The sequence below is a fragment of the Gigantopelta aegis genome, chromosome 14 (assembly GCF_016097555.1).
Source record: "Gigantopelta aegis isolate Gae_Host chromosome 14, Gae_host_genome, whole genome shotgun sequence".
NCBI classification, from domain to species: domain Eukaryota; kingdom Metazoa; phylum Mollusca; class Gastropoda; order Neomphalida; family Peltospiridae; genus Gigantopelta; species Gigantopelta aegis.
The window spans coordinates 31,553,178-31,578,295 of record NC_054712.1 but is presented as its reverse complement, the minus strand read 5'-3'; the positions used below and the strand labels follow the sequence as shown (position 1 = coordinate 31,578,295).

The 25,118-nt window shown below is 38.5% G+C and overlaps 1 protein-coding gene across 2 annotated transcripts; it reads left to right on the top strand.

The window, feature by feature from the left end:
* The first annotated feature begins 383 nt into the window (after positions 1–383).
* On the top strand, positions 384–25,118 carry LOC121388434 (phosphatidylinositol transfer protein 3-like). 2 transcript variants are annotated; one of them, XM_041519749.1, is made up of 5 exons: positions 384–503; positions 20,212–20,383; positions 21,244–21,388; positions 22,576–22,753; positions 24,298–25,118. In XM_041519749.1, the coding sequence occupies exons 2-5, from the start codon at positions 20,283–20,285 to the stop codon at positions 24,921–24,923; spliced, it is 1,050 nt and encodes a 349-aa protein (XP_041375683.1). In that variant the 5' UTR covers positions 384–503; positions 20,212–20,282; the 3' UTR covers positions 24,924–25,118. The 2 variants fall into 2 exon arrangements, with proteins under 2 accessions (XP_041375683.1, XP_041375682.1); XM_041519748.1 differs by lacking the exon at positions 384–503 and adding an exon at positions 17,171–17,382.

The following is a 25,118-nucleotide window of genomic DNA, read 5'->3' as shown; positions in this document are numbered from 1 at the left end:
CTTCCTGTCAACAAAACGTCTAAAGAATCAAATGTTAAGACAAGATGTTTTCATAAAGCCATGAGTATATGCACCCATAAATCATTGCATAACCCCCTCACCCACCCCCACCCCCGATCTCCAAAGATAAATTACCAAAAAAAATGTCTTTTTGTCTAGTTGGAGAAAACTATTACTGTGGCGGGTTTTTGGGGGGTGCTCTACCCCTACCCCTACCCTTACCACTACCACACCCCACCCACCCCCAACCCTTTCAGTCATATTTCGGCTAGGTACTGCCCTGGTTTCGTCTGCTCATAGCCTTCAGTTATCCTTGCAGCAAAGAACTATTTGCGTATGTGTGCTCACTAAATCCGGTTCACATTCACTGTGTATATCGCGTATTGATTTTGCCAGCTAGCGGCTGGAACAGCTGACGTCTGCTCATTCGTAACAGGTGTGTGTCTACGTCCGATGGTTTAAAAATCGTTAAAAAGATAACACTGGGACCCAGAGACACGAAGGTAAGCCAGTTTATTTTAGCTTTCCACGTTAAACTTAGTTTCCTGGCATTGTTAAAATGTTATAGACAATTATCAGATTTCTTTTTTTTTTATCATCTACAACTTCAAATTAAAACAATATACAATATTAAAGGCATATTGTCACAGACCACTGACCTATTTAATGGTCTAACAAAGTATTATCTGAAGAAATATAATTTGATTTGTTCCTACATGTACTTTATTCAACCATCTTCATAACCACCGTACTCCCATTTATTAATGATATTTTGTAAAAAATAATTGAATTATGGCAATGGTCCATAAGTCAAATACTAAAATTTTGATTTACTTAGATTTCACTCCATCATGGTTCAGTTAAAGGTGATGCGACAGCTAGATTTGGTTTCCAACAATTAATGTAATTTTTATTTATTATCCATTTTTAGAGAAATACGGTCCTTCAGTCTGTGACAGTATGCCTTTAATACATGTATATATATTTATTTTTTAATTATATTTTAGAATATTAATGTGTTTCTGGTCGTCCTAAACGGTAAAAAAAAAAAAACATACCGGGCGAATTAATATCAAAACCCACTAGCCCATAGGGCGACCCACAATTTTGAGTAAAACTGTGCTGACGAATGGTTTGTTTTATATATGGCAAATGAAAGTGGTCATAAGATTTGAGGAAAAACATCGCGCTTGTGATAAAATCTGCGGGCTAGTAAATTTGTTTTATTTACTAGCCCGGCTGGCTATAAAAAAAAGAGTCTAATTTCACAGGCCTGCTGAATATGCAGAAACTTGTATTCTAATCAAAAGAACGTATCCTGCGTGTGTTCTTTAAAAGGCTGTATTCCACCCTGCTAAAGCTAAATCCAGTAAATAACAAATAAATAAATAAAATGCTCTGTTAACAATTTTAAGAAAATTCAATTTAGTTTGTGATTTTTATCAATCTGGGCCCAGTTGTTCAAAGCATAGTTAAATTAACCCTGAGTTTTATTTTAATTGTTGTTGTACAAGTACATTGATACCTTTTGTTGTTGTAAATCAAGTCTCAACATTATGTTGTCAATTATCATTCGGACCGCACGCACGCATGCAATCCAGTCTTATACCGAGTCTTAACTGCGCAGGTTTTATAAGCAGAGTTCGCTTTTATAGCTTGACTGGTCTGCTATAGTTGCCTTAAACACGCTTCTTTGACTAGGGATTTAAATGAATATTTGTTTAATGACAATTCAGCATAGTTTTTAATATAATACGGCAAAGTAAAGTCTGTTTTGTTTACGGCATTACTAGAGCACGATTATTTTTCGGCTATTTGAATATCAAACATTTGACAAGTCTGACGCGTGGTTATCGCAGAAAACCCGCTGCATTTTTGTGTGTGTTGGGAAGTGAATATGAAAGATTTCTTGTTGCTAATCTGTAGCCCATATTTGGTGTTATGAATTTTTGTTTCATTATATAACATTCTAAACTTTACACTGATAAATGCCATTTTTCTTTCAGTTGCATGTCTTATCAAATAAAGTTCAGAGTCCGCCACCGAATCTGTTTCAGTGTTATGAATGTTGACACCCTGATTTTTCATTATTATTAGGTTGGGTTTTTTTGTATTTATTTATTTATTTTTATTATCATCATCATCATCATTTATAGGATATTAAACGAGCTTCCATTTCGTATCATGTTTATGTCCCGAATGAAATAATTTTCAGTTGACACGAGCTTTAGTGAGTGACAATTGAAATTATTTCACGAGGGACATAAACATGATTCGAAATGGTAGCGAGTTTAATATCCTATTTATTACCCATAATCGATCTTAATTTATATCACTCAACTCTTTTGGTTGGCGTTCCTGTATGGTTGTAGTGCGCCAATCTACAACGTCATCGTGTGACGTCGAAGTGTTACATCCCACTTGGCGTTCTAGTGGGACGTATCACTTTGATATATACCAAGATAGTTTTAAAGATATGGGTAATAATTATAGTTATGTCTCCTCCCAAGTAAAGACCAGCTCAGAGTTCAGGACGCAAGCGTTTCGCTAACGTTCGCTAACTATTTGATTGGTTCCTGACATGGTCATTCTGTTTACCGTGAAGCGCATAAACCAGTTCAGCGGACGTATTTTTCTGTTCGGTTTGGCTGAACTCAGCCCTGGATCTGCCCTTAGATTTTTGCTTCATCGGGGAAAAAAAGCTAAATTTTGACTCCCCGGCAAGTGCCTTTTTTTTATTTGCACCCCATCCTAAGAAAAAGCCTGGATCCGTCACTGCATCTGTTGCCCATTTGTCAGAATTATGGATTTCTGCGAACACTTCTTCCAGACAGTCTAGGTCGGCTGAAATATTTGACATTTGTTATTCCAGCGTGACAGTCATACAGAAACTGAGAGTGGGTATCACACAGACACACGCAGAGACAATTAAACCCAGTGTGACATTTCGTGTGCAGTTAAAAACATTATCACTTAACGATTACTTCGCACTGTCGATATTGTTTGGTGGTGTTTTGTTTTTTTGTTGTTGTTGGGGATTTTTGGGGGATTGGGTTTTTTTTTTTGGGGGGGGGGTGTTTGTTTTTTGTTGGGTTTTTTGTTTTGGGGTTGTTGTTTTTGTTTGGTTTTTGGGGGGGTTTGGGGGGAGTGGGGTTGTATCTCCATTTGTATTTGAAATGTCAAAGAAAGTTTAATGGCATCTGCATTTGAAGCTGAATTTATCAAACAATTTATTAAAGACCAATTCTCGTTTCATTTCTATTTAAATGGGATTCTTCCACTTGGCGGGGGGGGGGTGTATTGTTGGGGGTGGGGTATGTGGGGGGGGGTGTTGTTGTTTTGTTGTGTTTTTGTTGGGGTTTGGGGGTTTTTTTGTGGGGGGTAAGGGGGGAGTGTTGTTGAATTTCCTTTCGATGACTGTCATACTAAAAAGGTAGATCCGAGAAGAATCCCACACATGAGTTGACTAACGTGTGTCAGCTACAGAGATAACAAAATATATCTAGTCTGTATTATGAAAACTATGAGCGAGACAAACACAATGGATGTATCTACTGAGAGGATTCGATCCCACGGCACATCGTACCTCTGACAGTCTACACCACACTGGAACAGTGGGACAAATAATAAAATAAATGGAAATGACGTGTCAAAAAGAATTATTAATCTGTCTCTTTAATTTCGGGACGAATGTAGATATAACAATTACATATATTTCCAATGCCAGACCACCTGTTGCAGTCACGCGCTGCGGTTTTGCTATAAAGTTCTTTTGTATGGCCAACATGCTACATGCAAATCCCGCCGTGACTAATAATAATACGGTCAATAAATACAAACTTGATATAACTCTCCAGATGACATATTACTCGCTGTATTCGCATCTCTAAATACTGGGGGGGGGGGGGGGGGGGGGGGGGGGTGCGGGATTTAAATCAGTCGGTTGAGTGCTCGCTCGAAGTGCTTGCATTTCAGGTTCAAACTACCTCGGTGGATCCATTCAACTGATTGGATTTTTTCTCTCGTTCCAACCAATGCACCACAATTGGTCAAAGGCCGTGGTATGTGCTTTCTTGTCTGTGGGAAGGTGCATTTAAAAGATCCCTTGCTGCATTAGAAAACACATGTAGCGGGTTTCCTCTGACTACGTGTCAGAATTACCAAATGTTTGACATCCAATAGCCGATGATTAATTAATCAATGTGTTCTAGTGGTGTCGTTAAACAAAACAAACGTATGTAGATACTGTGGGAATGAATGAATGAATGAATGTTTAACGACACCTCAGCACGAAAAATACATTGGCTATTGGGTGTCAAACTATGGTAATGCAAATAAATAAAGTGATGATCAACATCAATATAAAAATTCGAGGTTTAAACAAAAACAGTGTAAAGAACTGTGCAAAAATACAAATACAAATATCACAGAATTTTACGGACACCGAATTTTACTCTAAACTTCAATTTGTGCTGTATTGGCCATTCTCAAAGAGAATGTTACACCCCTGCACCACGGTGAGGTTACAGCATGCGCAGGGGTAGATACTGTGGAAGGCATGGGATGCGATGTATTGATCATCTGAAATGAGTTTCCTAATGGCTGTTTCACATAAATAATAACATCGTACATCATTTACTTACAGTTGTTACCTAATATGTGTTATTGTATGTGTTATAGTAGAGACGTCCTCCAACGTTTCCGAATGAATTCATGTGCATGTATAAATATGCAAATTCGCGTTGACGTCACGTGTATATAAATTAGAAATTAGCATGTTATATAAGCTGTATTACTACACGACTGTGTTGTGGCGGAAATGGTTGGAGAGTGAGACACGTGATGAAGTGGTCGGGTTATGGAGAATAGTACACGAGTGGTCGGAGGATAACACTGTTATCTTGCAGCGAGTTGTTAAACAAAATAATCCGATTCTAACGAGCGAAAGTGAGCTGAATATACATACAAATACACACGCGCGCGTGTACACACACACACACACACACACACACACACACACACAAATACGCGCGCGCACACACACGTACAAACGCACACATGTGTATTATGTGTGTGTATTTGAGTATGTGACATACATAAAAAAAGAAAGAAATGTTTTATTTAACGACGCACTCATCACATTATATTTATGGTTATATGGCGTCAAACATATGGTTAAGGACCACAGATAATATTAAAGGAAACCCGTTGTCGCCACTTCATGGGCTACTCTTTTCGATTAGCAGCAAGGGATCTTTTATATGCACCATTCCACAGACAGGGTAGTACATACCACGGCCTTTGATAGAGAGAGAGCGAGAGAGAGGGAGACACACACACACACACACACACACACACACACACCACACATACAAATACAACACAACAAAACACGCACGCACATACATCGTGGAAATAAGATTTATTTTAAGTAGTTTCAGGACAGATCCTTCTGTTACGTTGTATTCTAGGGGAGGGAGGGTAATTGCTTGCTGTGTGTTATTCATTTGCTATACTGGACGAGCGGGCAATCACTGAATCTGTGTGAAGTTCGGTGACAGCTGATGTTAATTGGCCTAAATTCACCATGCAGGAGATCGTGTCTGTCATACTACGTATGTTGGTTACCCTTTGTGAACTATACCCAACTTCATTGGAAACGCACCAGTCAGATTGGTCATTGTAAAAAGGATATAAAATGAAAAAAAAAATATGCATTTAAGTGAATTTGTGTAACTAGGTGTAAATTTGTATATCTATTCTGGAAGGCAATAAATAACCCCAAAATTGTTTACATGGGTTAGGGTTATTTTGTGCTTTACAGCAAACCCACACAATGTCATGTCGATAGCAGAAATAGAAATAACTGAAGATTCGGTAGTGCGTTTTTAATGGATATCGGTGTATGCTAAATATATATATATAATAGTTAATGTTTTATGATATGCGTTAATGAAGTCAAATATGCTCTTAATATACAGAGCCATAAATAAGTGTAATGTATCTAATGTCAGCTCGCTTTGGACCAAATGTAGCCATATGGTACCGTTCAACGTTTAAGCGACGCTCTGGTGTGTGTGTGTGGGGAGGGGGGGAGTGTATGAAAATCGTTACAAAACGGAATGATGGAAGGGGTGTTTAAGAGTTGCGTAACTTTTCCAAAACCATGTGTCATATTTATTTATTGCGTGTGAAGCAATTTATGCAGGGGTTGGGAGATCTTGACTGGAAAAATATATTTAAAAAAAGAAATTTCGCTTGGAGCAGGGGATGTGTGTAGGTGACCCCCGGAACCCCCCCCCCCCCCCCCCACACACACACACCTTCTTTGCAAAGAAACAAAAATACGAACAGAAACCCGAATACTGTTGGTAACAATGAAAATATGGGGGGGTGTTTAGAGGGATTAGTCTTAAGGCTTTGTGCGAGAATAGCTATTCTTGTACTAGGCACTCGTATCGTGTAGTATCGCCTTTAGCATTACCAAACATTACAAAATGTCTAGATTTTGTGTTAAATAATTGTTGAACGTCCTCTTTAACGCACAGTGGCAACATCTGCTGTAATACACGGTTTCCTGAGGTTATCAGAGAATGAAACACACCTTTTGCGATAAATCCGTATGTAATAAAAAAAGTCTGTTTTCGTATACGACACTTGGCGTGTGCTAGAACATATGATATACCGTAGCCTATATTCTGGGTAGTTTAAAAGTGTGATGAGCTGCCGTTAAATGTGATATGCCAAGTTAGAGGAGTGTATGAAATATTGTTCGTCATTACACATTAATGGCTACTTCATACATGAATTGTCTTCACTTTATTTTTTTATTTTTTTTGTTTTTTTGGCTTATCCAAAAAAAAACCGTTTGTTTCAATCTAATTAAAATTAGCTACCCAGTAGAGCTAATTTTAATCAGAATGCGTTTGTTTTGTTTAACGACTTCACTAGAGCATATTGATTTATTAATCATCAGCTATTGGATGTCAAACATTTGGTAATTTTGACATATAGTCTTGTAGATAAAATTCACTACATTTTTCCATCAGTAGCAAGGGATCTTTTACAGACAGGATAGAACATGCAACGACTTTAATATACTAGTGGTTCACTGGCTAAACACGAGAAATAGTTGCTTACTCGATGTGTTTTTACTCCACTTGGTATTTGTAATATAGTTAGTGAATCTTGGCTGAACTGGCAAATTTGTGTATGTCTACTATTATTATACAAAATATAGGTGTTTCAGGCTATACTGTTTAGCAAAGGGCACCATGGCAATAAGACTGAAAATGGTGTATAAGCAACATTACTGTAAATAGACACAAATTTACTAAATAGGCACACATTTACAATACTTCTTTGAGGCCTGGTATTTGGATACTGTAGTACCTACTAAAGACATCAATGTTGGTAGCCTGAAAACCACATCACAATAAAATTCCTTCGTACATTAACTATCCAGCCGCCATTAAGTATATCAACTTGTTTTCTCTTTAAATCACATGATGTTGACAGATACCTGCTCTCTCAAAATAGATAAACATCTTCAGATTGGTAACCACGTCTGTACATCTTAACCAAGACATCTCAGTCTGCCATGGGGTTGTCACAACATATGTATTTGAACTATGTAAGGAGTGGTCATACACTTGAAGGAAATTAAGAAATATCATCTCCCTGGAACACATCTGTTATTCTTACTTTGATCCTCCTCACCAAAATATCAATAATTTTACTAACAGTTTCATCAAGATTTGAAAAACAAAACCCAGATCTGAAGTTTCTGGCAATACCCAGATGTTGAAAATCAGAATAACTCAAATATTGCTAAGCACACCACACTCTGTGGCTTTAGTATTAAGTAATACTAATAATTAAGTAGTTCTTCCGGAATGATTCTTTTTGACAGTTCCTGGAAAGCAAACCTCTGCATGAGCAAGACTATATTCTATGTCGCTTACTCGCATAAATAATCCTATTGCACATTGAAAATTGGAGGCAAAATAAATACCATAAAACTGTACAGGACAGGTATTCCGAAGTGCTAATGCTATTTCATAACTAATTTGGTCACAAATCATAACAACTTTGTCTTGCTCAATTTTTTTTGATCTCTCTTTAGTAGTAACCCAATGATGTTGTCACAACCTCAAGATCAGTAGGAAATTCGAGGAATATAGGTTCAAATGCTTTGACTGTTGCTTTGGATTATATTTTCACAAAAAAGTTATCAATATACTTTATTGATGGTAAACATTCTAAATCAAGATCACGTCTAAGCTATGTGGGAGCGATCTTCGTTAAATTCCATAAAGTATCCAGGCTGTTGGTAAAATGATGTCTGGTAGTAAATATGTGGACGGACTACCAGAAAGTGAACAGCCAGTTGCTTTACATTAGAGGAGTGTATGACACAGTGGGTGGCAAGTGGAATAACCAATTTCAATACCAATATTAATTTTGTTATCTGTTGTATAACATGGAATGAGTTCCCTCATAATTTTTGTATCGTTGAAACCTTGGTTATTGTCTTCTTATGCATTAAGTGGCTTGAAAATTCAATCCTTTAAATTTGCTGATCATTGGCTACGGTTATTATATATTATATAAAGTATACTAAAACAACAATACTTCGGATATTTTAGTTTAGTAGCTAAATATGAAATATGTTTTGGTTTGTGTCGGGAGGGGGGGGGGGGGGGGGTACCTAAAAAAAACCCCAGATAAAATAGGCTCCACGGCTTTTTTAATGGCAGTTTTGCGGAAATTTTGTAAGAAACGAGTTTAATTTATCAGTATTACAAAACAAATTAATTACGAAAGTGGCATTATTCTGCATGAGATAACCTTACCGCATGCAAATCTGCTATAAAAATGTTTTTATAAATTTCATATTTATAGCTAAAAACAAACTTTTATCATATTAATAGTGGCCATCTTGAAAAATGGCCGCAAGCCATATATTTTTAATTACTTGTAATTTAAAAATGTTCCCTATAATATGTGCTATACGTATGCTAAGTTTCATCTCAGTTTTAAAATACCTAAAACAACATTTTAGTTTGAAAGTAATCACTATTCGGTTCATTATGTGCAAAATCTATGGGCTACATGCCAGAAGGATAACTTCTCTTTTTCTTTGCAATAGAAATTGATTTGGAGACCAATCAATCCTTCATTCAGAATATCTAAACTGTTAAAAAATATCAAAATAAAAAAGTATAGCAGAAGTGTTCACCTTGAACCTGATTTTGAGCACTTTTTCAAGTCTGGCTCCCTGACTAATGTGGGGGGTTTTGTTGTTGTTGTTTTGGGGGTTTTGTTGGGGGTTTGTTTTTGGGTTTTTTGTTGTTTTTTTGTTTCTTTGTTGTTGTTTTTTGTCCTTTTTTTTGTTGGGGGGGGGGGGGGGGGGGAGCACCCAGTATATCGACTATTCGGTGTCACACTATTCGCTAGTCGCGTTTATGCGTTAAACCGAATGGCCGCGTCTAGAACCAGCTCTACTGATCGCGATCGTTCGTTCTGCACGCTGTCGCTGAACGCAGGGAAAGTTATGTATGTTTTCGCCAGACTGATAACTGAGTTTCCAACTTGCATAACCATTCGTGTGTGACAAATTGGTTATGTGTTCGATTTTGTAACGCGGACGTGGCCGTCGGCAATGGGTGTTTTAAGAATAACAAATTACCAGCTGCTGCCAAACCTATTCGGCATCGCAGTAAGAAAAAGAATTGATTGCGTAAAACTTACAGAATAATGTTTAATTATTATAGCGGCTGTTCGTCGTCGCATATTATGGTGAATGCGACATGTGGTTCAGAGTATGACAAAATAAGAGTTTAGAGAAAATTGGTTAAGCTAACTAACGGTCCGAAAACCGGTCCCAGATAAAGGCATTAACGTTTGCTTTGTTTAACAACATCATTTAGAGCACATTAATTAATTAACAATCGGTTGTTGGATGTAAAACACTTGATTATTCTAATATATAGTCTTAAGACTGGAAACCCGCCACATTTTTCCACTAGTAGTAAGAGATCTTTGATTAAAGTTTGTTTTGTTTAACGACACCACTAGAGCACATTGATTTATTAATCATCGGCTACTGGATGTCAAACATTTGGTAATTTTGACATAGTCATAGAGAGGAAACCCGCTACATTTGTCTATTAGTAGCAAGGGATCTTTTATATGCACTGTTCCACATACAAGATAGCACATACCACGGCCTTTGATATACCGGTCGTAGCGCACTGGCTGGAACGAGAAATGGCCCAAATGGGCCCACCGACAGGGATCGATCCCAGACCGACCGCGCATCAGTCGAGCGCTTTACCACTGAGCTACGGCCCGCCCTGTCGAATACCTTAGTTCTAGTGTCGGTGTCTTGAAATGCAGCTTCCGTCAGAACGGGGCATCACCTTCCACGGTGTTTAAAGCGATAATCTCTCCTCGCCATGTCATAACATCATTTAATTTACTAATGCAAAATACTCATACTATTACATTTTTGAGATATACTCGTTTGTTACCGCTGTCAACGGTTATTGTTGACTGACTTTATACAACATACAAATATGTCGTCATGTCTTTTGGGTGGTTGTTGGGTTTTTTTACAAAAATATTACTGGATTTTGCAGCTTTAATGTACCTATCGTGTAAGTCTGGTTGGAATGGGACATAACTGTGTAGACTGAATCAGATGCTTGCTCAACAGCAAAGCAATATCATGTTCCTTAGAGATTGATTTTTTTTTAAATATACTCTTCAAAAAAAGAAACTTGACATTGATTTTCAAAGTTTACTAAAAAAAACACACACACAAAAACTGGTGGACATGATACAAACAACCAAAGATCAAGACGCCATGGGAAGGGGATTACTCTGTACATGTCCGAAACAGTATCTGGGAATCCACCTGAAACATTCACCGTTCCAATCAGTGCCCTACGATTGGTATGTCAAAGGCCGCAGTTTGTTTTGTCCTTGCTGCCAATAAAAAAAATGTAGCGGGTTTCCTACATGTCAGAATTACCCAATGTTTGGCATCCAATAGCCGATGATTAATTAATGTGCTCTAGTGATGTCGTTAAACAAAATAAACTTTAACTTTGATATTTTCTTCACTTACTGTCTATATACTGTTGAAATAATTATTATTAGACACCAAACAGTCGAGGCTTAGCATGTGTCTAGACTCCGTTACAAAATTATTCCTTCCTTTTCCTAACCCTTAAGGCTGGTACGCACTGGGTTCGCACCCCGGTGCTTACGGTTTAATGGGGGAGGGATGTTTGTTCACTACAGTGAGTTCTCTTTCAGGGACAGCCCAGTTAGTACATGTATGTGTGCCATGACAACGTACTTCAACCTTAACTGGATAAAAACACGAAAATACAATTTAAATTAAAATAAAAAATGAACGACGCTTACAAGAAAAAAATGATTGACAGCTGTTTACTAAAGTGGGTTAGTAATTTAAATCATCTATATCATATTGCATTCTTATGAATGATTAATGGAACTGTCAATTAAAGTAATCCATTCACACAAAATCCATTAATGCTATTTCGTTTTAGTTTCCCGAGCTTTGTTAATTTTTTTGGTCCATTTTTTTAAAGACATCTACAGTAATTATTTTTACCACGTACATGTTTTGTTATTTTAATAGTTTCACAGTGAAAAATCTATATATTACATTTACATATGCAATTTCACTGAAACCAGATTTTAGAATCCACTATATTAAACAATCAATATATTATATGCAATTTTAGAGTACATACTTGTAAATTTAGAACTGGAGCAAGCATCAGTTTATGTTGTGACCAAAGGCGGATACTAAATCGGTCTATCGTCTTCTGTTTGTCTACGCATAAAAAAAACCTAGAGGACATTAATTTGATTAATCATCAGTTAATAATTAAATTTTCTTTGCATCCATACACTTTACGGCAATCTGATTGGCCGAGAGGTGCTTACTTTTTTGGTTCATATCTTGATGATTTTTTTATGTGGAGTCATACAGGGTGCACATCGTTTTTCCGTTCATACTTGCATGAACCAAAAAATAATTGCGGTCAATTCTTAAATGGAGTTCAAGCATTTGGGAATTTTGACATATAGTCATAGAGAGGAAACCCGCTACATTCTTCCATTAGTAGGAAGGGATCTTTCAAATGCACCACTTCACAGACAGGATAGCACATACAAACGGTCTTTGGTATACCAGTCGTGGTACACTGGATGGAACAAGAAATAGCCCAATGGGCTCACCGACGGAGATCGATCCTAGAGCGACCGTACATCAAGCGAGCGCTGTTTTCGCATAAAGACATTTTCACATACTTATTTCACAAGTAGACGTTTTTTTACAACGTGGTCCAGGCAGGTGTGCGGGCATTTTAGCAGTTGGGGGTCTAGACTGTGGCGATCGATGTGTATAGGGGGTCGAGTCATGGTCCCCCGCAAAATATACTGAGAAAAAAAGAAAATTTGCTAGACCAGGGAGTGGTTTCGACCTCCGAAACCCTCCCCTGCTCACGCGCCTGTGGTTGCAGCTATATTTCAATAACGGGAGGGGAGGGTAAAAAAAAAAAAAAATTACATCACCGCATTGTAATCTTCATCTGAATAAAAATGGTTCTTTTAAACAGGCAGGTAGGTTGTAAGTAGGAAAACAGGCAGGTAGGTTGTAAGTAGGAAAACAGGCAGGTAGGTTGTAGTTAGGGAAACAGGAAGGTAGGTTGTAGGTAAGAAAACAGGCAGGTAGGTTGTAGGTAGAGAACCAGGCAGGTAGGTTGTAGGTAGAGAAACAGGCAGGTAGGTTGTAGGTAGGAAAACAGGCAGGTAGGTTGTAGGTAGGAAAAAAGGCAGGTAGGCTGTACGTAGGAAAAAAGGCATGTAGGTTGTAGGTAAGAAAACAGACAGGTGGGTTGTATGTAGGAAAACAGGCAGGTAGGTTGTAGGTAAGAAAACGGGCAGATAGGTTGTAGGTAGGAAAATAGGCAGGTAGGTTGTAGGTAGGAAAATGGGCAGGTAGGTTGTAGTTATGAAAACGGGCAGGTAGGTTGTAGGCAGGAAAACAGGCAGGTAAGCTGTAGGTAGGAAAACAGGCAGGTAAGCTGTAGGTAGCAAAAAAAAAGGCAGGTAGGTTGTAGGTAGGAAAACAGGCAGGTAAGCTGTAGGTAGGAAAACAGGCACGTAAGCTGTAGGTAGGAAAACAGGCAGGTAAGCTGTAGGTAGGAAAACAGGCACGTAAGCTGTTGGTAGGAAAAGAGGCACGTAAGCTGTAGGTAGGAAAACAGGCACGTAAGCTGTTGGTAGGAAAAGAGGCACGTAAGCTGTAGGTAGGAAAACAGGCAGGTAAGCTGTTGGTAGGAAAAGAGGCAGGTAGGTTGTAGGTAGGAAAAGACGCAGGTAAGTTGTAGGTAGGAAAACAAGCAGGTAGGTTGTAGGTAGGTACGTTTGTAAGTAGGTACGTAGCAAGACTTTGCTAACCATGCTTAATATATGATATTGTCACTATACGGAAAGCGGCCTCGGTAACGTAGTTGTTTTCAGCTGATAGGTGTTGGGTTCGTTTCACAGTAACGGCTCTAACGTAGACTGTATTTTTACTGTTTGAAAAGTATATAAAAGATCATATACTGTTAATGAAAAAAAAATGTATCGTTGGTTGTTATGTTTTTCCTTTAAGACTATATGAAAGAATTACCTAATGACTGACACCCAATAGCCGATATTCATAAATCAATGTGCTCTAGTGGTGTCAATAAACAAAACACACTTCCATTACTCGATGAGGAGACGTACGGCCACTACATCAACCTATCTCTCATTTACGGCCAGCCATTAACTCCTGCCCTGGAACCGGCCTCGGTGGCGTCGTGGCAGGCCATCGGTCTACAGGCTGGTAGGTACTGGGTTCGGATCCCAGTCGAGGCATGGAATTTTTAATCCAGATACCGACTCCAAACCCTGAGTGAGTGCTCCGCAAGGCTCAATGGGTAGGTGTAAACCACTTGCACCGACCAGTGATCCATAACTGGTTCAACAAAGGCCATGGTTTGTGCTATCCTGCCTGTGGGAAGCGCAAATAAAGATCCCTTGCTGCCTGTCGTAAAAAGAGTAGACAGCGGGTTTCCTCTAAAAAAAATCTGTGTGGTCCTTAACCATATGTCTGACGCCATATAACCGTAAATAAAATGTGTTGAGTGCGTCTTTAAATAAAACACTTCTTTCTTTCTTTCCTGCCCTGGAGTAACAGTCGTGACAGATGAGATTATGTACCCAGGACAGCGTGCTTGAATCTAATCTGATTTGATCACGAAAATGCATTGTAAAGAAACAAGACCAAAAATAAACTGAAAAGAAAAACCTATGATAAATGATACAGGCCTATTAGTGTTTGTTCTGCTTTTGTCTGTTGTAACGTGTAAATGTCGTGCCTATGTAGGGGTGATTATTGTATATATCCTCCGTTTAAATCGTCAAACCGCGCTGAATCGATAGAAGACGGTGTCTGGCGATCGATTGGCTCCAAAAGCTGTGCGGAGTGTGATCGGGCTAGATTGGATTCTACGACATCTCACGTTTCGCGATCGTTCCTTTTGTAAACCCTGTCAAGATTTATTCATGGCGTAATCCGGCAAAATAAGTCCCAAACAAATGATTTCTTCTTCTTCTGTTTTTTTTATCTCACTCATTTTTTTTTTTTTTTTTTTTTTTTTTTTTTTTCTTTTTGTTTTGTGTTTGTTTGTTTGTTTTGTTTAGGAGAAAGTGCCCTTTGTGGGTGGTGGTGGGTGGGGGCTCGTTTCATTGTTTTCTTGTTGTTTTGTTTTGTTTGTAGTTGGGGGTGTGGGTATAGGGGACGTTTTGGGGGCTTTCCTGTTTGTTTGGTGTGGGGGGGGGGGGGGTTGTGGAGGTTTTTGTTTTTGGGGTTGTTTTTTTTTTTGTTTTTTTTTTGGGGGGGGGGGGGTGAGGGGTTGAGGTTTGCTAACCAACTTGCGTCAGAAGTGAACATAAAATAATTTTGAAATTATAGTTCACGACAAGATAAATAGTTCTTACCTTTACAGTAAACTTTTAACCTGCACTCTTCGTATACAACTATGAAGAATAAACGGTAGAATGTTTAACAATAAATTTTTGGAAATAGCTTTTTAATATACAATATTTTATAGACCAGAAAAACGTTTGGTGCTGATTTTTCCATTATTGCAATTTATGGTTGCCATGTAGGAGTTTGGCATTTTATGGTAGAAATGTAAGTAAAAATACAATTTAGATAATTTTAGAATCTACATTTTAAGTATAATTTTAAACCGTTATTCGATTTGTACTAGAGAAAACGCTAACTGAAACCACACAAGGTACTATTTTAAAGATTTCAACGAATCTTTTATCGGCACTTTCGACATACTTTTAACGTCTCTTAGTACTACTCGCTATGACAACATTGTTTTTCTGACCACTTCTTGGTGTCGTGTTCTATTTATCAAAACCTTTCTCTCAGTCTGGGTGCGATTCTTGATTTGCTATGGTTTAAAGCCATGATGATTTTGTTGTATTGTTCTGGTATATAGCACTTTAATACAAATCCATGATGTTTTAGCTGAGCCATTTCTGGTGTAGTGTTTTATACTTGCAGACCATGGTGTTTTGACCACAACGCTGTTTGTGTTGTCTTGTACTATAATTCACATCCGTAATGTCTTAGCTTAATCTTTCCTGGTGTAGTGTATTGTACTTGTAGACAAGGAAGTTTTAATCAGGTTTTACTTGGCGTCGTGTACTAGGCCTGTAAGTAAAATTCATAGAGTTTTAGTTATATCAATCCTAATGTAGTATATTGTACTTTTAGACCATGGTGGATGGGGTTTTTGTGGGGGTTTTCTTGTTTGTTTGTTGTTGTTTGTTTTTGTTGTTGCTGTTTGTTTTTTGTTGGGGTTTTTTTTTGGGGGGAGGGGTTTTTTTTTTTTTTGTTGGGGTTTTTTTTGTTGGGTTTTTTTTGGGGGGTTGGGGTGGGTGGGTTGCGTTGGCCATACTGCTTTTGGTCTTTGAATTATAATTTATATCCATAGTATCTTAGCTAGATATAATTCCAAATACAGTATATTATACTTGTAAATCACTGTTTTGGCTATGCTGTTCTTGGTGTCCTGTACTATAATTAAAATCCATAGTCTTAAGTGTAGTTGTATCATGAATGGTGTAGTATATTGTATTTCTAGACAATGGCGTTTTGGCCATGCCCTCCTTGGTGTCTTACACAATAATACAAAATCAATGTATGTTGGCAATGCCCTTCATGTTATCTTGTACTGTAATTCAAATCCATGGCGTTTTAGTGTGTCTGGTGTCGCATTTAAAACCATGGAACTTTATCTGTTTGATGCTTGGTATTGTGACTCAAAACGACGGTGTTTTATAAATAAATCTCCTGTTGCCGTGTATTATTACTTGAAAGCTATAGCTTTGGCCATTGTGAGGAACTGGGCTTTTTATTCACGTCGATTCTTCTGATGCATTGTATTCTTGAGGAGGGAATCGCTAAACTGGGTTAAAGTGATTATTATTTTAGGGTTTAAAGTCGCAGAAAAAGGACACTATGTTTGGTTACAAACCTGTAACACATCTGAGTAAAGTTGCAAGAAAGTGAAACAAGAGTCTGGCGTTGAAACGGGGAGACGGGGGGAGGGGGGTGTAAATAAACTTGAGCTCTTCTTCATAACCGTTACTTCTCAGAGGTACATGCGATTTTAAGAATTATAGAAAATGCATTTCGCGGTATTAAAAATCCCAGGATGATCAGAAACACTCGGATGTACGCAAATGGATAATCTAAACAATAAAACGTAAATAATGTCTGAGTTCAATTACCAAAAATCGGATCTAATAGTGACAAATACGCAGAAGTGTTTAGAAACTAGTGTTTGTCACTTTAAAAGTGCCTTTTTTTTCGTTTTTGTCTGTGTAGAGACGACCTTATATTAAGTCGCCCTGGTTCTATTTCCTATACTACAACTGCTACTACTATGCTACCCCCTCTAGTTATATTGTTATAGGTATAGCTCTGGTATATTTAATTGGAGTGCGTGGAACCGCGTCATAGACTGTCGTTTCGTTGGCTCGGGGGATTGCCTCGTGGGCAGACGCTTCTATTTGTGTAGCAGACGACACAGAATTAGCGCCAGTGTTTTGTTGTTGACGCTGGGATGGCGGGCTATTAACTCGATAATGCCAGTAGTTGGTATACTATTGACTTCTGCGCTTACAGTTTGAACTTGTAATGTCGTTAGTGAAAGTGGATTACAAACAGCGTCTGGTCCGTCTCTTCTTCACGTGTTGTATTTGTTAAGTTGAAGGGACCTGAAGGTAAGCTGAATGTTGTATAATTAGGATGAAGTAGTTGTCTCTGTATGTATGTATGTATGTATGTATGTATGTATGAGGGGGGTGCGTGTATCGCTGTGGATGTCACTGGGTCTGCGTGCCACTGTGTGTATGTGTGTGTTTGTATGTGTGTGTGTGAGTATGTGCATGCGTGTGTTTGTGTGTGTGTGTGTGTGTGTGTGTGCATGCGTGTTTGTGTGTGCATGCGTGTGTGTGTGTGTTTGTGTTTGTGTGTGTGTATATGTGTGTGTTTGTGTATGCATGTGTGTTTGTTTGTGTGTGCGTGCGTGCGTGTGTATGTGCGTGTGTTAATTTCGATATTAAAAGCACTAACTTTAGTTGAGGGCTTCATTAATTAAAATCATCTCTTTTTCTCCCTCTTCTCATTTTTCTACTTCTTCTTCTTCTTCTTCTTCTTCTATTTTTTCTCCTTCTTCAGTTCAATGTGTCTGGTCCTTCTGGTGCTTGTAGTATTATGCTTGTACATTTTATGCGAAATAGAAAAGATACACATCTCGAAAACCTAGATTAGTGACTTTAAACAATGTAGCAAATTTATAAATATCGAATATCTTATTGTTTTCCCTTTGGCTTGAGGCCAGTTAAAAAAATATTAAATTAAAACCATAAATCGATCCATTCAAGACTCTGCCCTGGATATTCACCTCAATATAAAAACAATAGATGTCGTGTGATTAGTGTCAGACAAAGCACACGGTCACCACGTAGACTACTCTTGAAGGGGCTGTCCCCAGTTTACAGCCATTGTAAGATGTTTACGACGAACAGATACTGTTTCGCGACTAATATTACATAGTAAAAAATAAAATATGTTTTCTTGTTTCGAATGTCAGTGTATGTATCCAATGTGCTTGAAATTACATATTAAATATATTTTCTTGTTTCGAATGCCTGTGTATGTATCCAATGTGTTTGAAATTACATATTAAATATGTTTTCTTGTTTCGAATGCCTGTGTATGTATATTCAATGTGCTTGCAAATTACATATTAAATATGTTTTCTTGTTTCGAATACTAGTGTATGTATATCCAGTGTGCTTGCAAATTACATATTAAATATGTTTTCTTGTTTCGAATGCCTGTGTATGTATATCCAATGTGCTTGCAATCGTGTACTATTGTTTGTAGCATTCATTGTTCATTTCACTTCGTATTTTTTGTGTAGGATTTTTGTACGTACGAAATTGTTGGAAGGTAAACCCCTGTTTGAGCTTAGCCAAATATAATTAGGACGACAACAAACACCTTGTTTATACAGATACTGATACTCTAAACAGGAAAATATCTTTAATATGTAATGTTAGTCATCAAGAAGGATCTGTTAGTCGTAAACATGCAACAATGGCAGCAAACTCTGGACAGTGCCTTTAACTGTTCAGCAACAAACAAAAGGATAAGGTTAATTCAGGTTATGCACGTTCAGGGCAAGCTGTTGTAGCACACGCCAGCCATGGGCGCAAGTATTGACTTACGCCAACTATTCCGTTCGTTACAGAGGAAAGGGGTAGGGAGAAGGCAGGATCGGCCGCACTGGCAGGGAGCACGTGCAGCCCGACCGGGGTCGGTAGCGAGCCAGGTGGGGGTTTGGTGCTGTGGAATTTACAATATTATGTTCCCCTAGGAATTTAAGAAAGAAAGAAATGTTTTATTTAACGACGCACTCAACACATTTTATTTACGATTATATGGCGTCAGACACATGGTTAAAGGAGACCGGACACCAAAAGACATGTAGTGTGTAATGGAATAAGTTAGCGTCAAAGACCGCATTACTCTAACGCCCGGCTCGCTGCGAGGCACCGGTCAGCTGCGCGTCTTAGGTTTGGGGTAAAAACAGAAGACCACACAGATATTGAGAGAGGAAACCCGCTGTCGCCACTTCATGAGCTACTCTTTTCGATTAGCAGCAAGGCATCTTTTATATGCACCATCTGTAGGAATTTAAGAGCCAATTTGAATTTCTTATGGTGGTTTTGACGCATAATTTAGAGCGGTTCGCCGAAAGAAAATAATGAGCCATTTTACTTTTGGTTTTATTATATCTAAAGGTAGTACTAAACCAAATAACTTCCAGCTAGGTCAAAGTTCGAGGTGCACCGAACTTTTAATAGAGAAGTTAACACCACCAGTTCTGTGATTGGTGATAAATGTGTGTTCGTTATTTTTATATTTTTTAAACGTTTCATCTGAGCAAAATTTGTATGCAATTGTATTTCATCTAGTACCGCTGTGTCAAGTAGCCTTGTGATTGAAACGTGTATGGGGTACCTGTGAAAACAAGTGCTCAAATTTTGTGCGGAACTAGGGTAGTCATAGACGCTATTCGTTATCTCAGAAATTAGCAGCGTCACACCCATTTTTTTCTGGAAGGAAGGAATGAAATATTTTATTTAACGACGCACTCAACACATTTTATTTACAGTTATATGGCGTTGGACATACGGTTAAGGACCACACAGATATCGAGAGAGGAAACCCGCAGTCATGGGCTACTCTTTTCGATTAGCAGCAAGGGTGTTTATGTCGATTGATACTCTGCAGGTAGGAGTTTTAGCCACATGTTACTGTTGTCGTCTGTGGGATTTGATTTGGCAGTATACACCCTATAGAGCAGCTTGTTGTTGGAACCAACAAAGGATCTGTTTCATGCACTTTTTATAAATGGTATCTTTTCAGACCTCACGAACCTGACGATATTCATCAGCTTTGATTGGATGTGGAGGAGGACTGAAATGTCATCATCTCCGTGTTTTTTCAAACGTTCTGAATTGTTTTTCTCGTTTCTGAAGGTTTATCGGTTCTTGAGGAGTAATACTTAGAAGGCGGGAGAGCGAAGATCTTGGAGTTGGCGTTGTCAGACATGGCTTCGGAAAAGGAGCAGTTGATTTCCGAGTTGAGGCGGAGAATAAGCAATGTGGAGCCTCTACCCGAGGAACCAGACTTCGCCACGTCAGAAGAAACGTGAGCTATTTAGATTTTTTTTTTTTTTTTTTTTTATCTTTTTTTTCATTTCATAACTGACCGCGTGGTTGTATAAGGCGCGTGTGCAGGAAATTATGCAATGTGGTTCTGTACGGTGGTGAAAGAAATATGTAGTGGGTGGAGTCATGCTACCCCTGGAAATGTATTGGGGGGGAAAATCGCTAAGAGCAAGGGGTATACCGATTTATCGTTGCACACTAGAATTTATTAACATAATAAATAGCATTTTGCTTCATTTTCTGTTATTGATTTTGTTTAATGTATATCTATTTATGTTCGTATATACTACAGAGATATGATTTGCAATTTTGACGTATGTGTTTTAATATTTGTGTTGTATGTATACAATTATCTTCTTTTCTTTTCCTTTGTTTTCTTCTCCTTTTTTATCTCACTGTCCCCTTTCCTTTCTCTACTTTGACATCCATCGTATTTCTTCCCGATCTACAAACTCCTCTTGTATTTCAACCTTTTTCACTGTCCACCTCCACATTCCAGTACTTGTCTCCCCGACCGCGACTAGTGCTTGTCTCTTGTGACTATCCATGCCACACACCCGCTATTTCCCCATCAGCTTCACATGTACATGAGGGCTTAGTCTGACCACTTCGGATAGTGTTCTGTAGTGACTGTTCTATTCTGTTCTGTCGTACCTTGCTTTCTATTGAATGTGTTTTACCGGTTTCGGTGACGTAATAGCTAAACCACTATTCCAAGTCTGGTGGGTCTTGAGTTCGCATCGCAGTATCGGTTTCCATCCAAAGTATTAGCGAGTTTTAGTGTCTAAAATATTTTGTAAACTTATTTTTTTTTTTTTTTTTTTTTTAATGTTTATTTAGTCTTGCACGATATCTGAAGTCACGTGACTGGAAACTAGACGAAGCGGAGAAGCTGCTAAGAAACACGATAGAATATCGCCGGAAGACCCGCCCACTGCACAGTGACTGTGTCTGGTGCCATGACAGGCCGGGCTATCATTCAATGGTAAGTGCAAACCCGTGTATCCTATAGCTGTTGTTATTCGCGAACACTCCCAGTCCCTCCAGGCGTCGTAAACAAGGGGAAATTCGACCAAATATTCTAACCATTGTCATGATGAAAATCATTTGAAGACACGCCACAAAAAAAATTTTTTTTTGGTAATGACCGATAGCGAAGACTGATGCTTCGGATTCCATCGAACATTATCGGATTTATTCGGGATTACAAGTAATGCAATGACGCGGAAGTGGACGCTTTTGGTTACATTAACAGCCTAACGATACAATGCACATGTTATATATTAATTCATACGTAAAAGAACTGTGTGTGTTTTGAAAACTAAATTATTTCCATTCTAAGCTAACCAGAAAACACGACATTTTTTCTTTTTTTTTCTTTGTATGTTCGGTGTATGTGGTTTGTTTTTGGGGGTTTTTTTTGTTGTTTTTTTTGTTTTGTTTTTTATTATTGTCCCCAGACCATTAGACAGTGCCAGGGTAACACGATATTATATTTATCACATTGTTATATACAAATTAAAATTTAATGATTTTCAAAAGTCGGGACATTTTTATGTTATTTAATTATTATTTTTAAAAGGCAATGTCGTTTTGGGAGCCAGTATACATAATTAATTTGCATCTTATTTGAACAGTTTAAACAGCATGCTGATATTCGATATCTTTTCACTCGCTAAATTAGGTCGCCAATAATGTATTATTCTTCGTTTGAATGTTCAGAGGTTGGCCAATATTCCACTGTATATTAAAGAGATGGGCGAAAGAGTCGTATGTTGTATGAAGACAGCTGGGTATAACCGTTGTTTTAAACATGTTATAGCTGTAAAGGTTAACGGGTTTCCACGTTTAATTTAACGGTAATAAAATGTTTAGTATTTATTTAAGCCGGATGCTTGGGCTCATTTCCTAAATTTTGGAAACAGGATAAAAATTCGGGAATTCTGGATATGGAACAAAATTCCGAATTTTCCCGGAAACGTCCGGAAAGTTGGTCGCCCTGGATTTTGGGAGAGGTCATAATATAGGCAATAATATCAATAGCACGATATGATATCAATAGCACGAGTTTGCGTTAGTCAATTATTTTATATGGTGACGTGAGACTTTAAGTAACTGAATTTTATTAATTTGTATATTTTATAATTTTGAATTTATTTTTTACTGTTTCAGAGACAAGTCGGTTTTGACGAGGTTGGCCGACCAGTTATTTATTCCAACTTTGCTCAAGCGGCAACTCACCGAAACACAATGGAGGACTCCATTTGTCACGTGATATATCTTATTGAAAATGCAAAGATCACCATGAAGCCGGGCATATCAACATGGGTGTTCATTATAGATTGCACCGGTACAATTATAATTGTCATACTGTTTTGTACGGTATCAGTTTCCGTCATCATTTCGTTTCATTTTAACTTGATGATTTCCACGAGAGAGAGAGAGAGAGAGAGAGAGAGAGAGAGAGAGAGAGAGAGAGAGAGAGAGAGAGAGAGAGAGAGAGAGAGAGAGAGAGAGAGAGAGAAGGAGGACAGAGAGAAAGAGAGACAGAGAATGAGAGAGACAGTGTCCAGTTTACACAACATGTACTGTCTCCGGTGAATTAGACGTAGCCATTGTGTTTCACCGGGATCCTTAAAGTGATTTGTTTTGATAAATAGACAATACTTTCAAAACATTAGGTTGTAGTTAAAAGCCATTTTGGCTTCTTTACCCAGTTAAACATGCATACAAATTGGCCTCTCCATAGCAGTCGAGCAATGGTTGAAAGGTGGAAAGTGGCGAGTGTTTCTGCACTCCGCCCTCATTGTTTTGTTTCATTTCTGTTCTTTCTTCGGGGGTTTTTTTCATTTTGTTGTTGTTGTTGTTGTTGTGACGATGCTTACTGCTTACATGTGTGGAATTGCTCTCGTTTAAAATTCCTCATTGGAATTGGCATCAGATATTGATTCCCTTCTATTTCTAAAACGTGAGACCTGCAAATGTCATGACGTCTTTAAGTGTCGGAACAGTAAGAACGTTGTCTCATTTTCAAAACGGGGCGTGACGTAGCCCAGTGGTAAAGCGCTCGTATGATGCGTGGTCGGTTTGGGATTGATTCCCGTCAGTGGGCCCATTGGGCTATTTCTCGCTCCAGCCAGTGCACCACGACTGGTATATCAAAGGCCGTGGTATGTGCTATCCTGTCTATGGGATGGTGCATATAACAGATCCCTTGCTGCTAATCAAAAAGAGTAGCCCATAAAGTGGCGACAGCGGATTTCCTCCCTCAATATCTGTGTGGTCCTTAACCATATGTCCGACGCCATATAACAGTAAATAAAATGTGTTGAGTGTGTCGTTAAATAAAACGTTTCCTTCCTTCCATTTTTAAAACATTTTAGGCCGCCCATGGGCGGATCCAGGGGGGGGGGGGGGACGCGTCCCCCCAAAAAAATTGTTCAAGTGCCCTCAAAATGTCCAAGTGCCCTTTTTGTTTGTAGAATTTTTTTTTTTTTAAGTAAACAATAATTATATTGTAGATAAATGAAATCAAGATTTTCGTGTACATGCGCAAGCTTGCAGATATGTGTCTGTGTTATTGAGTCTCAATGGGGCCCCATTGAGGTTCTAACGCGAGTGACGCCAATTTACTTCATTATTGCTAGTATATTATGACGTAGAACTGTAGGAATTCATATTAATTGTAAATATCAAAACTTGTAGTAAGGTGCCCTTTTGACGAGTCAATGTGCCCTTCTTTTTTGGTCCCCCCCTAAAAATATTTCCTGGATCCGCCCATGCCGCCAATAAGAGAATTCCATGGAATAAAAATAAGATGCATGTAAATGATCTTCTTTAACCTCAATGGGTTTTTTCACGGCTGTATTATAAGCAATGGTTCTTATTTTTCAGGTATGACGTTAAATTCATGTAACCCCAAATTAGGCTACGGCGTAACCCAGATTCTGGCCAATCACTATCCGGAGAGACTGGGCATGGTACTCTGTATTAACCACAGCCCTGTATTCCACGGAGTATGGAAAGCCATCAAGGTCTTCTTACACCAAAATACCGTCGTCAAAATGAAAATGATCAGATCAAAACGGAAAATAGCGCAGACTTTTTCCAAGTATTTTTCAGACGAACTTTCGGACTGGATGCTAGCGGAAATAAAAGTCAATAAACAGAGACCTCTGCCAAGGTCGCAGGCGTGTTTTTGGAATGGCCCAAGCGACACAGGAAGTCATGATCCTCGAGGATGTCAGTCATATGTTGCTCAATTTATCGAGACTTTCCCATTGAATAGCAGAGTTCCCATGAAGCGGGTCCACAAGCCTCACCCCAATATAGTAGACAGTCTGGCCGGAAACGTGGAAATAGTGCAAGCCTCACCCGATGAAATCCGAGAGCGCACGCGCGCTGAAACGGAAGCAGTCACCTGCAGCGATAGTGATGACGAAATACAAGATGGCGAACACGACTTAACTATCTCAGAAGAGTTTCAAATACCACACGACGCGGTACATCTCAGCACATGATGCTAGCTGACGTATAAGGAGACATCCTGTCACGTGATCATTATTCCGGGGTCGAACTGTTCATTATCACGGAAGTCATCAGAGCTAGCCTGTGATTAAAACTGAAGAGGAAAAAAGCGCAATAATGTATAGATGATTTAATCAATGATTTTTCGTCAATTAAAACAAGTGAAGATATAAAATGATGTTACCGTG

What these genes read in the sequence shown, in the direction of transcription:
- LOC121388434 (XM_041519749.1), top strand. Translation starts at nt 20,283, where the DNA reads ATGGCTTCGGAAAAGGAGCAGTTGATTTCCGAGTTGAGGCGGAGAATA. An exon ending in TTCGCCACGTCAGAAGAAAC is followed by an intron (nt 20,384 to 21,243) that starts GTGAGCTATTTA and finishes ATGTTTATTTAG; the next exon opens with TCTTGCACGATATCTGAAGT. An exon ending in GTTCATTATAGATTGCACCG is followed by an intron (nt 22,754 to 24,297) that starts GTACAATTATAA and finishes CTTATTTTTCAG; the next exon opens with GTATGACGTTAAATTCATGT.